The 12,059-nt window shown below is 56.9% G+C and overlaps 1 protein-coding gene across 2 annotated transcripts in view; it reads left to right on the top strand.

Annotated features, from left to right (window-relative positions):
- MGAT5B (alpha-1,6-mannosylglycoprotein 6-beta-N-acetylglucosaminyltransferase B) overlaps window positions 1–12,059 on the top strand; it is a 70,624-nt gene that overhangs the window by 39,075 nt on the left and 19,490 nt on the right. For both annotated transcript variants that reach the window (XM_077854376.1, XM_077854377.1), the window contains exons 9-10: window positions 7,794–7,925; window positions 9,335–9,468. In XM_077854376.1, coding sequence (XP_077710502.1) covers window positions 7,794–7,925; window positions 9,335–9,468 — 266 coding nt within the window. The remainder of the gene's footprint in view (window positions 1–7,793; window positions 7,926–9,334; window positions 9,469–12,059) is intronic.

Below are 12,059 nucleotides of genomic sequence, written 5' to 3' on the forward strand. Positions count from 1 at the left end.
CGTTATTTTCTATAATTTTCTGGATCCTTGAAACGCTGTATAACACATGAAGCACATGGATTAGAAAGAGGGAGGACGAGCCCACCTAGCAGGGGTGGCACTTAACGGACTCTTGTGAGCAGTGGTCGTTTCTCCCTGCTACACGTTCCAGCCACACATCCCAAGATGAGAGGCAAATGATTAATTTATGCTTTAAAAAAAAAAAAAAAGGTCCGTCTCCTCTCCTCTCCTCTCCTCTCCTCTCCTCTCCTCTCTCCTTTTTCCCTTCTCCTTCCTTGGATTCCAAGGAGGTGGTTTTGTTTTGTTTTGTTTTGTTTTGTTTTGTTTTGTTTTGTTTTGTTTTCCAAGGAGGTGTTTGAATCTCCTGTGCCGTGGGATCCGGGTCTGCACCCCTGATCGCCCGGCAAGGTCGGGGACCTTGCTGGGGGCCCCGAGCTGCGCCGGCCCCTGCCTTCAGCCCCCCTTAGAGTCCAGGAGAGACATCTCCTCCCAGGCCACCCCTCGCCTCCCGCTCCATGCCGCTCTGAGCCCCCGGGGTGGGGATCTGTTTCTTGCAAGTGTCACCGAGCCTGGACATTGGCCCACAAACAGTACAGCACCGACCTGGTGGCCGGGGCACCTCTCCCGGCTCCGGCCTGGTCCACACCGGGCCCAGAGGGCTGTGGAGGAGACGTTTAAAGGAGGCCCAGGTGGGGTGGAGGACCTCGGGGAGTGAGGTCAGAAACGAGGCACAGGCTGCCTTCTGAAGCTCTGGAAGGAAGGGTAACAAGGCAGGATTTGGTCCTGGGAGGAAGCATGAGCGTGTCCTCAAGTCCTGGGGGCCACGGGTTCTCGCAAGGGGAGGACGGGTCCACTGTTCTCTCCCCACCAAGTACGGAGAAAAGGGAGATCTTGTCACATGGTGGCTGGAGAACAGGTAGGTGGACAGGGGACGGGCTTCCTGGAGCCCACGGCCCCCACAGAATGGGCAACACCCTGCTGCCCCGGCCTCAGAACCAGGCCGGGACTGGCTTGGAGCTTATTTAGTCCAGTGAAGCTGGCAGAAACCTAGGGTGGTACAGGTGCCCCCCGGGGCTGGCTGGTCGGTTCTCAAAGGCTTGTGGGACTGGATAGAATCGTGAGAGCCAGGGCTCCTGGGGGGCTCAGTGGTTGAGCATCTGCCTTGGGCTCAGGTCGTGATCCCGGGGCCCCAGGATCGAGTCCTGCATGGAGCTCCCTGCATGGAGCCTGCTTCTCCCTCTGCCTCTCTCTCTGTGGCTCTCATGAATAAATAAATAAATAAATAAATAAATAAATAAATAAATAAATAAATAAATAAAGTCTTTAAAAAAAAAAAGAATCTTGAGAGCCCCAGGGGCATGAGAGTCACCTGAGAGCCTGGACACCTGCATCCTGACGCCCAGGCCGCAGCCCTGAGTGACAAGGCAGGACCTGGGCATCAGGAGCTGTCAGGGGTCTCGGTGATTGTGACGTGCACAGGGCCCGGAGCCACCTTCCTGCCACCTTGAAAGCATAGCTTAGATGAGAAAAGCTGGCTTTGCGCTCAGCGTTCAGGGACATCCATTATGTAAACTGGGGCCTGTCTGCAAGGAAGGAGACGGAGCAGCAAAGGGATGTGTTCCTCCTCCTCTGACCACTTCCTCGCCTCGCTTGGAGCTGGAGGGAGTCTGTGGTTTCATGTAGCTCTCCTGGGAGCCACGGCCCTATTCTTAGCCTCAGTTTGCATAGTCGGAAGGAATGCTGGGGGGAAGTGTCGCCTTGGACCCTGGTCCCTGGTCCCTATGCAGGCTGCCCAGCGTGTGTGGGGGAGGCTGCTCCCTATACTTCCCTTTTAGAAACCTCCGGCCCCTGCTTTTTTTTGGCTTTTGACTAAGGAGCTTCTGGCGGTGTGGCCGCTCCAGAAAGCAAAAACACATTCTGGGCGAGAGAAGAAAATTCTGCAGGACAATAGAATTCCTTCCCTTCCCAAGCAGTTCCTTAGATGCCCAGTTAACTCTCTGGGGTCCTTTCTTTCGGCCCCCTTTGCTCTTGGGAAGAGGCGGTGGCCTGCTCCAGAAACAGGCCATGGGAGAGAGACGGGGCGGGCAATGCCCTAGTGCTCGGGAGACAGGTGCTGGCCGGGGTCAGAGGGATACCAGGCCCCCGGGGAGGCAGAAAGGCCCTGCGCTGCCCCAGCCAGTGTGCTCCCTGCGATGAGACGAGTCTAGGAAAAAAGTAAAAGTTCCCTGTGTGCACTGAGCACCTGGAGCCAAAGATCTCTGAGCACTTTGTGAGAATTCTTTTTAATTAGGTCCTTCCCACACAGCGAGGAGAGGGAGGGAGAGAGGATACTTTGTTCCGGAATTTGAGCCCTACCTGGAGAGATTATTTCCAGCCACAGACCAAAGGCACAGGGAGAAATCAAACCAGAGAATTTTTAGCCTGGAAGGGATGGTGGAGATCTGTCCGAGCTTCATATCAGGGGAGTGGAGGCGGACAGCAGAACAATCTGACGTCTGTGCAAGGCCACCCAGCAAGTTCGCCATGGAGCTCATGCCCAGGAGTGCTTTTCATTGTGCCAGAACTCAGCATTAGGATTCCCAGAGGGATTCTTTCTTTCTTTCTTTTTCTTTCTTTCTTTCTTTTCTTTTTTCTTTTCTTTTCTTTTTTTTCTTTCCTTCCTTCCTTCCTTCCTTCCTTCCTTCCTTCCTTCCTTCCTTCCTTCCTTTCTTTCTTTCTTTCCTCTTTCTTTCTCTTAGAAAAAGAGAGAGAGCGGGGGAGGGACAGAGGGAGAGGGACCTCCAGCTGACTTCCCGCAGAGCACAGAGCCACCGTGCAGGGCTCGATCCCACGACCCTAAGATCATGACCTGAGCCAAAATCAAGAGTCGGATGTTCAACTGGCTGCACCATCTAAGCACCCTGAGGATTTTTTTCCCCCCTAATTGACCATAGATCATTGTTTTCATTGTCTCCTTGTCCCATCTACGCATCCTACCTTTTGATCCTTTAGCTGAGAGTAAACCGAGTCTCCTCCCCTTCTCTGGATATTTGCTGTCCCTACATGATGGCCAGCTGGGAGTCCAGGGGGTGCTAGAGAAGATGGGGACGCGGGCATGCCTAGGAGGCAGAGTACTGGGCATATATATCCCTGTGGGGCTGGGCACAGTTCACTGAGTGTGAACAGTTTGGCTTTTAAAAAAATTTATAGTAAAACACCCAAAACAAAATTTACTGTCCTAACCATTTTTAAGTGTGCGGTTCAGTGGTATTATGTGCATCCACTGGGTTATGCAACCATCACTGCCATCTGTCTCCAGGACTTTTTCATCATCCCAGGCTGAAACTCTGTCCCCGTTAAACACTAACTCTCCATTGCCCTCCCACCAGGGTGGCTTTTATGGGTGGATGAATTTGGGTTGGGTGTGGGGGCCCCAATTAGCCAGGCGAGCTGTAGAAAAGCAGTTTCCCTAGGTCACCCCCTTCCCCCACCCCTTTCATCCTGGATTGAGACTCCCATTCAGATGGCCTGGGGACACTTAGAAATATACTCCAGCCACCAAATTTGGCGATTCCATGTAGACTCCCCATCCTTCCCACGCACTTGTACTGTAGCAGGCGGTGCTGAGTGGCCGTGTGTGAAGTCCCTGCGTGGGAAGCTGCTGTCTCTCCCTATAGACTGACACCCCACCCCACACCCCTGTGGTCCCGCCGGAGGTTCCACGATGTCTCCTCTGCCCCTGACACAGCCCTGGGCCAAGAATCCAAAGAGGAATGAGGGACTTGGCGTTGGAAATAAGCAGCCATCTGGACAGGGGCCTTTAGAGGAGTCAGCCGGGAAGGTGGGATTGTGCCGCCGAGCCTCCGAGGGCACCTTCGGCCAAAGGCTGTCGGGAGCCAGCATTCTTCAGCTCATGTCACCGCTCCGACCAACCACTTAGCGTAAAATTGCCCATAAAAGCGAGCTGACATTACAAGCCATGAAAGCACAGGCCCCTCCCCGCGCTGACCCTCTCCGCTGTCCTCCCGGCGGCCCCGAGGCCCTGTGACCAGAGTCATGAGCAGCTGCAGACGCTTCTCTCCAGTAAAGTCTTTTGGAATGGAAAAGCCTTGTGTTCTAGGGCTGGGGAGCCCCGGCAGCCCCTCATTAGCTCCTCCTGGGAGGGGGACCCGCAGGCTCGGGCGGGTTTCTTCCCTCTCCTTCCTGTGGGATGGCTCTGGCACTGGCAGGGCACGCGGGGCCAGTGCTGTCCCTGGCCCGAGGTGTCCCGGGAGCCTGCTCCCCTCCCCTCCGGAGAGCCGAGAGCCAAGACGCCCGTCAGCCTTGGGATTGTCTCTCTCTCTCCCCGGAGATGCTTTCCTTGGCCTCATTTTCAATCTTGAAGCCAATTCTTCCTAAGACGGTTCACCTGATTCATGGGTTTGTTTACTTGTCCCTGAACAGCAGGAGCTTGTTGGCCAGATCCTGTCCCAGCTCTGGGCTTCCAAAGAGGCCCTGTCCCTGTCCCCATGCCTCATGGGCCCCAGGGGGCGGGGGTGGGTATGGAGGTGACTCAGGACAGTGCAGGGCAGGGGTTGAAGCAGGCAGTGGGGGAGCACAGAGGCAGCACCTCTCTCTGTCCAGGGGTCCCAGGAAGGCTTCCTGGAGGAGGAGGCAAGGACCAGGAGGTGAGAAGTCTTCTGGGAGGGGTTAGAACCGGCTTTACATTGTGGAAAGATCTTTCTAGAAAGGAGTCAAGATTGAAGGGACACAGCAGAGAGGAAATTATCTCAAGACTCGCTCAAGGTGAGAGACGACAGGGCCTTAAGTGAGGGGGTCGTGCGTCCAGAAGTGATGACGAGAGGAAATGATAATCAGCGGGACTTGCACTCACCTTGCCTTAGTTGCTCCTACCGGGAACCCTGTGAGGGAGTCATTTTTATTGGTCTGTTGCTGGGGAGAAAAGTGAGACTCCGGGAGGCTTATGACTCCTCCCGGGCTTAGCAATGGAACTGGGCCTGGAGCCCACTCTGCTGGCAGCTGGGGCTCGGATTTCAGGGATGTCGCAGTGGTCCTACCATCCACTGTCATGCAGTCTGCCGCCTGGGGAGGCAGGAGAGCTGAGCGGGTGGGAGTGTGGGCTCTGGGTTCCAGTCCCGGCCCACAGCTTCCTGGCTGTGCAGTCCTCGGCCCACCGCTCAGCCTCTCTGTTTCCTAATCTGTAAAGAGAGGGAGCAAGATAAGAATGGGTCTGACCTCGCAGGGTTGTTGCCCGGATGAAAGGATTTAATGAATCGATAAACCATAAAGCCTGCAGGATGGTTCCTGTGTTCAAGATTGTAGCCCCCTGACCCTCCCCCCCCAGGATGAAGGTGACATCATGTGCCTTAGAGCATCAGGGAGTCTTTCTCCCAGGGGAGAGCTGCGAGCTGCCCCGCTGGCCTCTTAGTGGTCCTGGGGTTTGGGGCAGAGGCCGGGGCTGTGAGCGGTGTTGAGGCAACAAAAGGAAGACCCCTCCGCCCCCCGTGACTTTGTTGGCATCACACGTGGCCACAGGGGGACACATTGCCTGGAAACCAACCAGAAATGCAACGTGGACAGAGCGTCCTGCAGAGCAGACCCACCTACAGTTCATACTTTCAGGATTGTTCATTAATTTTCCCAGGCCCCAATTCCACGTGGGAGGAGCATCCACCCCCTTCCCTGGCTTCTGCGAGGAAGGGACGGAGGCATCATCCCTTTATCCTTCCGTCCAAGGCTCTCCGGGGAGCACAGGGGAGTGAGGAGGGGTGACAGTGGCTGTCTAGGCCCGGAGCTGCTGTAGCCCAGAACGAAAGCTTCTTTGTGGGTCATTAGTCCTGCCGGAGGAGTTCTGGGGGTGAGAGAAAGCTTGTGCTTGAAAGGAAACAACAGGGATCCCTGGGTGGCTCAGCGGTTTAGTGCCTGCCTTCGGCCCAGGGCGTGATCCTGGAGTCCTGGGATCGAGTCCCACGTCAGGCTCCCCGTGTGGAAACTGCTTCTGTCTCTGCCTCTCTCTCTCTCTTTCTCTCTGTCTCCCATGAATAAATAAATAAAATCTTTAAAAAAGAAAGGAAACAACAGGGATGTCCCACAGAGTGCAAAGGCAAAATCTGCTCTACACTTAAAAATACCACCAAATATTTCATGAGGTGTCCAGGCTGCGGGAGCCGTGATCCGTGATGGTTCCAGACCCCCGGGGTCTGTGCTCCTTCTCCTTTTGCTTTCTGGGTGTTTCCACGCACATGCAAAGCTTACAGAGCCTGCTCTCTGCCTTATAAGTCCTGGTTTTTAAGCATCGATCGCGTGGGGTGGTCCAGTGGGACGGAGGGGCCGCGTGGGAGCTGGACGTGTTGGGGAGGGAACCCTTGGCTCCTGTTCCGGATGTAGGTTAGAGACCTGGAGATGCTGGTCCTTAGGTTTTTGTGTTCTCCTCTCGGCGCTTAGCACCTGGCATGGGGCGGCTGGGTGAGGCTGGGGGCGCTGGCTAGTGGGGAGCAGGCACAGGGAAAGCCCCTCCCCTCTTGCCACCCTTCTCTGCAGGGCACAGCCGAGCCCTGATGCCCCGATCCCCACCACAGGTCACACACAGCCTCTCCTGACATCGTTCCATCATGGCCCTGTCATCTGGTTTCCCTAATTCATTGCAAAGGCGCTGCTTCTGGCAGTGGGCTCAGGGGACGGTGTAGGCACGGCCCCCTCCCCGGCTTCCGAAGGCGATGCGTGCAGCGTGGCTGGTACTTTTCCACCTGGCTTGCACAGGCTCTCGGAGCCGGAGATGTGACCCGGGGAGCTCATCCATCGCGGCCCTTCTCCACCGTTGAGCCAGTGACCTCGCTTGAGAGAGCTCCTCACCTACCTTGCTCGAGCCTGCTCTTCACACGGGTCCCCGAAGGGGCCCACGGGGAGGTCTCCCGGACCCCTCCCAGCGCAGGCATCTGGGCCACAAATCCGAGGGAGATGGGAATTCAGGGGAGGTGGGTGGCTGCTGCGGGCTCCCCAAAGAAAGGGGGGTTTTCTGCTCCCTGCCTGGCTCAGGGGCTCGGGTCAGACTTACTGAATGAGTGATGTAAGCGCCTCCCGCCACCCCATGGAGGAGGTCAGCCCAAGCCAGGGCTCCCGGGTGGTGGGCGCGGAGGGTCCCAGGCAAAGGAACTCGCACTGGCAGCCGTGGCCGTGTCCTCTGGGCTCCAGAGAGATGACCCAAAGGCCCTGGCCCTGGGTCACCAGAGGAACACTTTTGTGTGAATGCTCTGGCAGGCAGGGTGACCCCGTGGGACGGGGCTAGCAGCTCTGAGGGCCACGAGCCGGTCAGCAGAGCGGATTTATATCTTCCGAGGCAGGACTTTCTGCTCAAACACTGAAGCTGCGCTGAGAACCCTAGCGAGCATTTATGGCAATTTGCTAACGCTAGATAAAGGTGCCCCCTCTGGGTGGACACAGCCCTGCAGGGAGCGCATTTGTGCAAATTAGCAAAAGGTGCCTCTTCCCCCTGGCCGGTAGCCCAGGCAGGGGGCACAGCTTGGCAAGTGAGCCCAGGCTGGGTGTCAGTCCTACTTCCTCTCATTGGAATCTCTTGTGCAGTGAAAAACCTGTGCAACTGGACATGGCCACCCTGTTCACTTTGTTTTCAAGTCTGCCAGCACTCATGTGCCAACCTCACCGTCCTTTACAGTGCCCCGTCCCCCGTGTTTATCCTGGGCTGTAAGAACTGGGGTGGCTCCAGGGGCCCTAGATGCAGGGCTGGTTGGGCAGGTGGATTTCTGCTGCCCCTGGGTCCCTCCTGGGGCTCAGACTCTGAAGGGCTCTTCTCTCAGTAACTTAGGGGTGCCGCCAGGCCGGGGGAACTGCCCGCTCACCATGCCCCTGCCTTTCGACCTCATCTACACCGACTACCACGGCCTACAGCAGATGAAGCAGCACATGGGACTGTCCTTCAAGAAGTACCGGTAAGGGGGTGCGGGCGGGCGGGTGGGGGTGGTGCCGGCACGTGGCAGCCCCTCCCCGTGCCCCGTAGAAGGCCTCCCCTCCTGCCCTTCCGGCTGGTCCCCAGGGTGGCGGCACCACCCTGCCCCAGGTTCTGCAGTGGGTGGGGGGAGGCTCACCCTGCCTCTGTTTCCCCTCCCCTATTACTGTCTTCAGGATGGGGGTCTCTTTAATGCCCCTCTGCTGCAGGGTAGACCGGGGTGGGGCTCACAGGTGACCTGGAAGGGGCTGGGGTGGGGGGAGGTGCGCAGGGGAATTGCCGGGAGCAGTGGAAGGAATGAGACACTGCTTGGGGCCGTGACCTCGGCTTGTGGGGGCTCAGCACCCCCTATCCTCCCCCCCTCCATGCCCCAGGGTTTGGAGGAAGGCCAGTGCCATCTCTCCCCGTCTCTGCAGCCAGCAGGATACGGGGTTTAATTTAGCACAGAGAGCCCTGCTATTTATTACATTTGCTCCGGTCCCGTTGACTATCCCACATGATTTTATTAGGGGAAAAAAAAGTGACAGGCGGTGTTATTGCTTTTATTATTAATGCGTGTTCTTCATGCACTCGTTGCCTCCGCCTCCCACCCCGTGCCCCTTCTCTGGGGGAATAGTGCCGACCTCAGCAGTCTGTGGACAATTCCGGGTCACCGGGAAGGATGTGGGGCGAGGAGGGAGCTCCTTGGGGTGGGGGGAGTGGGGCGTCTGAGTCTCAGCCGTTTCCTTCGGGTGCCCACGCCCGAGGCTGGGATGCACGGACCGAGGGGGAGGTTTGGCAGCTGTGACAGCGCCTCTGCCCAGCCGGGAGGTGCGTGTGAAGTGGCCAAGCTTGCATTGCCGAGGAGGCTTCAGAGCACCACCTTCCCAAGGGTGGGCCCGTGGCCGGGGCTGGTCGGTCCCCCAGGGCCCTGCCCCTCTGCATCGCGGCCCAGATAGGCCCGGGGCGTCCTGGGGGTGTCGGGCTCCTGGGCAGGGGGGCTGTGAACTCAAATGACTGCTGCTGCCTGCTTGGGAAAGTGCAGATCCTGCAGGTGACCCCCGGGGCAGAGGGGAAGGACCCCCACTCCAGGCAGTGCTCCCTCCTAGGTGCCTTGGGGCAGCCGTAATAACTAACCGATTCTGAGCCTTGGTCTGCAGTTCAGGCGTAGCCCTACAACCCCGAGATGGTTGGGCTGTTACCCTCACTTGACAGGTGGTGGAGCTGACCCAGAGAGGTTAAGGCACCTGCCTGTGGTCACACAGCTCGGTGATGGCTGAGCCCAAGCTCCGACCACACATCCCAGTACCCAGCTGGTTACAGCGCCCACCCTGGGGGGACCCCAGCCTGGGGAGACACGGAGGGTTGCTGACCCTGGTTCCTGGTACCCCCTCACCCCGGGGCGGGGAGCAGGTGCCGAATCCGAGTCATTGACACCTTCGGGACAGAGCCTGCGTACAACCACGAGGAGTACGCCACGCTGCACGGCTACCGGACCAACTGGGGTTATTGGAACCTCAACCCCAAGCAGTTCATGACCATGTTCCGTGAGTGTCCCGGCCGCAGGGGCAGGTGGGGCCTCCTCGGGGTTCTCGGGGTGGGGGGGCATGGGAGGAAGCAGGGTCTGGTTCCTGCCTGGCTCTCCTCCCCCGGCAGGTGTGGGAGTGGGGCCGACCGGGCATCTGCTTGTTCCCGGAAAGCCTCATTCGCCCTTCAGCAAGTGTGTGAGCCGGAGAGGAAGTCTCTTGGGGTGTCTGGGGAGCAGGAAGCGTGGAGGGAGCCGCCCGGGTGGGGGCTTCCAGCCTGGCTTCCCAGAAATCCGGTGACCTTTCCAACACGGAGGATGTGGCCTTTGCCTCCAAAATCACACACCGCTCTCTGAGAGCTGCTGAGCACATGTTCCAGAACAAAGGGGATTTGGTGGCCTTGTAGAGAGTGGCCTGAAGTACACTGGAGAGCTTTAGGGGGTGACAAAGGGGCAGGACGGACAGGCTCCTCCAAGCGGGGGGCGGGGGCAGATGGAGTGGAGACAGATGTGGAAAGCGCTGGAAGGTTCTGGAAATACAAGAGCTCCAGCAGGCTCCAACATGGGAGAGACTGGGAAGTGAGGCTGGGGGCCCCCGTGGAAACCCTCCGATGGTGGACGTCAGGCAAGGAACGCGGTTAGAGCCGAGCCTCAGCTATTTTTAATGAGTCTCTAAAATATATACACACGCCGACCTGCCCCTTACGTGCAGCGTGGTGAAAATAACTTAATCCTTTTTCACGACGACGACGGGTCGTTTCTCTCCAAGCCTGCCCTTTGGGGACAGCAGAGGTGTGCGGAGCCGTGTGCCCTTGCTAAGTGGCCCCTTCTCCTGTCACTGATGTGGTGCTTTTTCTCCTCGTTTGGGAGGCTATCAGCTGTCACATTTAATTGTCGTCAGTGTATCTGCCTCCAGCAGCGTCTTGCACATCTAATTTGTGGCTCTTTGAAGGCTCTGGGTCAGAAAGCCAGCGAAGCACCTTTGTTGGGATGCATCTAAATTAAGAGCAAACTGACTAAGGTCCCAAGGAACTTGCTCAGAAGTAAAGTATCCAGTCTTTATTTAGCCTGTCAAATTAATGCACCTCTTTGGGATGCTTAGGGCCCTTTTTTTTTTTTTTTTTAATCTTACTCGGCAGGTTCTAGGACATCCTAGAGGCAGATGCAATTTCTGGACACATAAGTAATGGCTTGATTGGATCCCAGAAGCGTAGGGGAGCAGGGGTGGGGAGCGGGCAGGTTCCTTGGAGCCCAGAGGAGGGAATGGAGGCCCAGAGGACCCAAGTCACCTGGCTGTCTGGGCATCCGACTCTGGAGGGAGGGCAGGTGCGGGTAGCGGTGGGGAGGCTCCAGGCTGTGGAATCAGCGTGTGTGATAGCAGGGAGCAGAGGCGGGTGCAGAGCTGGGGCGGTTAGCTCAGTCAGAAGGGAGGCATCGGGATGTGAGGCTGGTAAGAGGGACATGGAGGATCTGGGGGCACAGGGTGGGGTCTTCCGGCACCGCTTCCTGAATTTACGCCAAATATCGTGATTCAAGGATCACTGTAGATTCTTGAGGTAGGGAATGTCATGCAGAAAGAGTTTGTCTGTTTAAAGATTCTGTTTATTTATTTGAGAGGCAGGGGGAGGAGCAGAGGGAGGGGGACAAGCAGACTCCATGCTGAGCCTGGTGTGGGGCTCGAGCCCACGACCCCAAGATCACGACTCGAGCCTTTTAAATCCACTTCTATAAAACCGTATGTTGCAGTATATTAGAGTTATTTGCTTTTACATTTATTACTCCCCGAAAGATTATGAACCACTCAAAAAGGGGGCCACTGATTGATTTATCTTTATCTCCCTGGAGCCCGTCAGGGTCCTCAGTAAATGTTAATTGGTTGAATAAATTAAAGAAATTTAAAAGCAAAGAAAGGAAGAGAGAGGCTTGCAGGTTTTAATGATATACCAAGTCCAGGAGGGAATTCACGAGCAGACCTGTTTCCCGGTCTAGCCAGGTGTTTCCCCACTCCGTGAGCTAAGTGGGAGGGTGAGGCCTGGAGAGGCGGGTGAGGGAGGGTCTGGTCTGCCCTCCAGGGCCGCTCCCCAGCCTGAGCCTCCTGAAACAGGGGAGCTGCACACACCCTGACCATCGCAGAAGTAACTCCAGGCCTCCGGGCCCCTCCTTTTGTTCCAGATGCTCTGGAAGAAAGATCATTTTGTTCTGCAGTCAGCAAAGGCCCGTCCTTATGGTTGGACTTTCAGACCCGAGAATCCCAAGAGCTTTCTGGGGCACTTGGGCAGGAAACCTTCACTTCCCCTGCGATGCTCCCCAGGGGTTGATGACCTTTTGTGGGTAGAAATACTATGTTAACTCTGTACGTTTGATCGAAGCATATACACCTGGATTTTAGAAGTGCTAAAATGTGAAAACGTGCATCTGAAATGAAGAAATAGGGTGCTTGGCATCAGGGCTGTTCCGGGAATTCAAGGACGTGTGGCCTCCGCCAGCCTCCTTGCCGTAGTCTCCCAACCCGGGAGGGCGGAGCAGGCTTCACTGGGTTCCGCACACATTCAGCTCAAGGTCCTGCACACAGAGGGGAGGGACCCCGTGCCTTGCAAACCTCCGGCAGGTGTA

Source organism: Canis aureus, chromosome 16, assembly GCF_053574225.1.
Source record: "Canis aureus isolate CA01 chromosome 16, VMU_Caureus_v.1.0, whole genome shotgun sequence".
In the NCBI taxonomy this organism is placed as follows: Eukaryota; Metazoa; Chordata; class Mammalia; order Carnivora; family Canidae; genus Canis; species Canis aureus.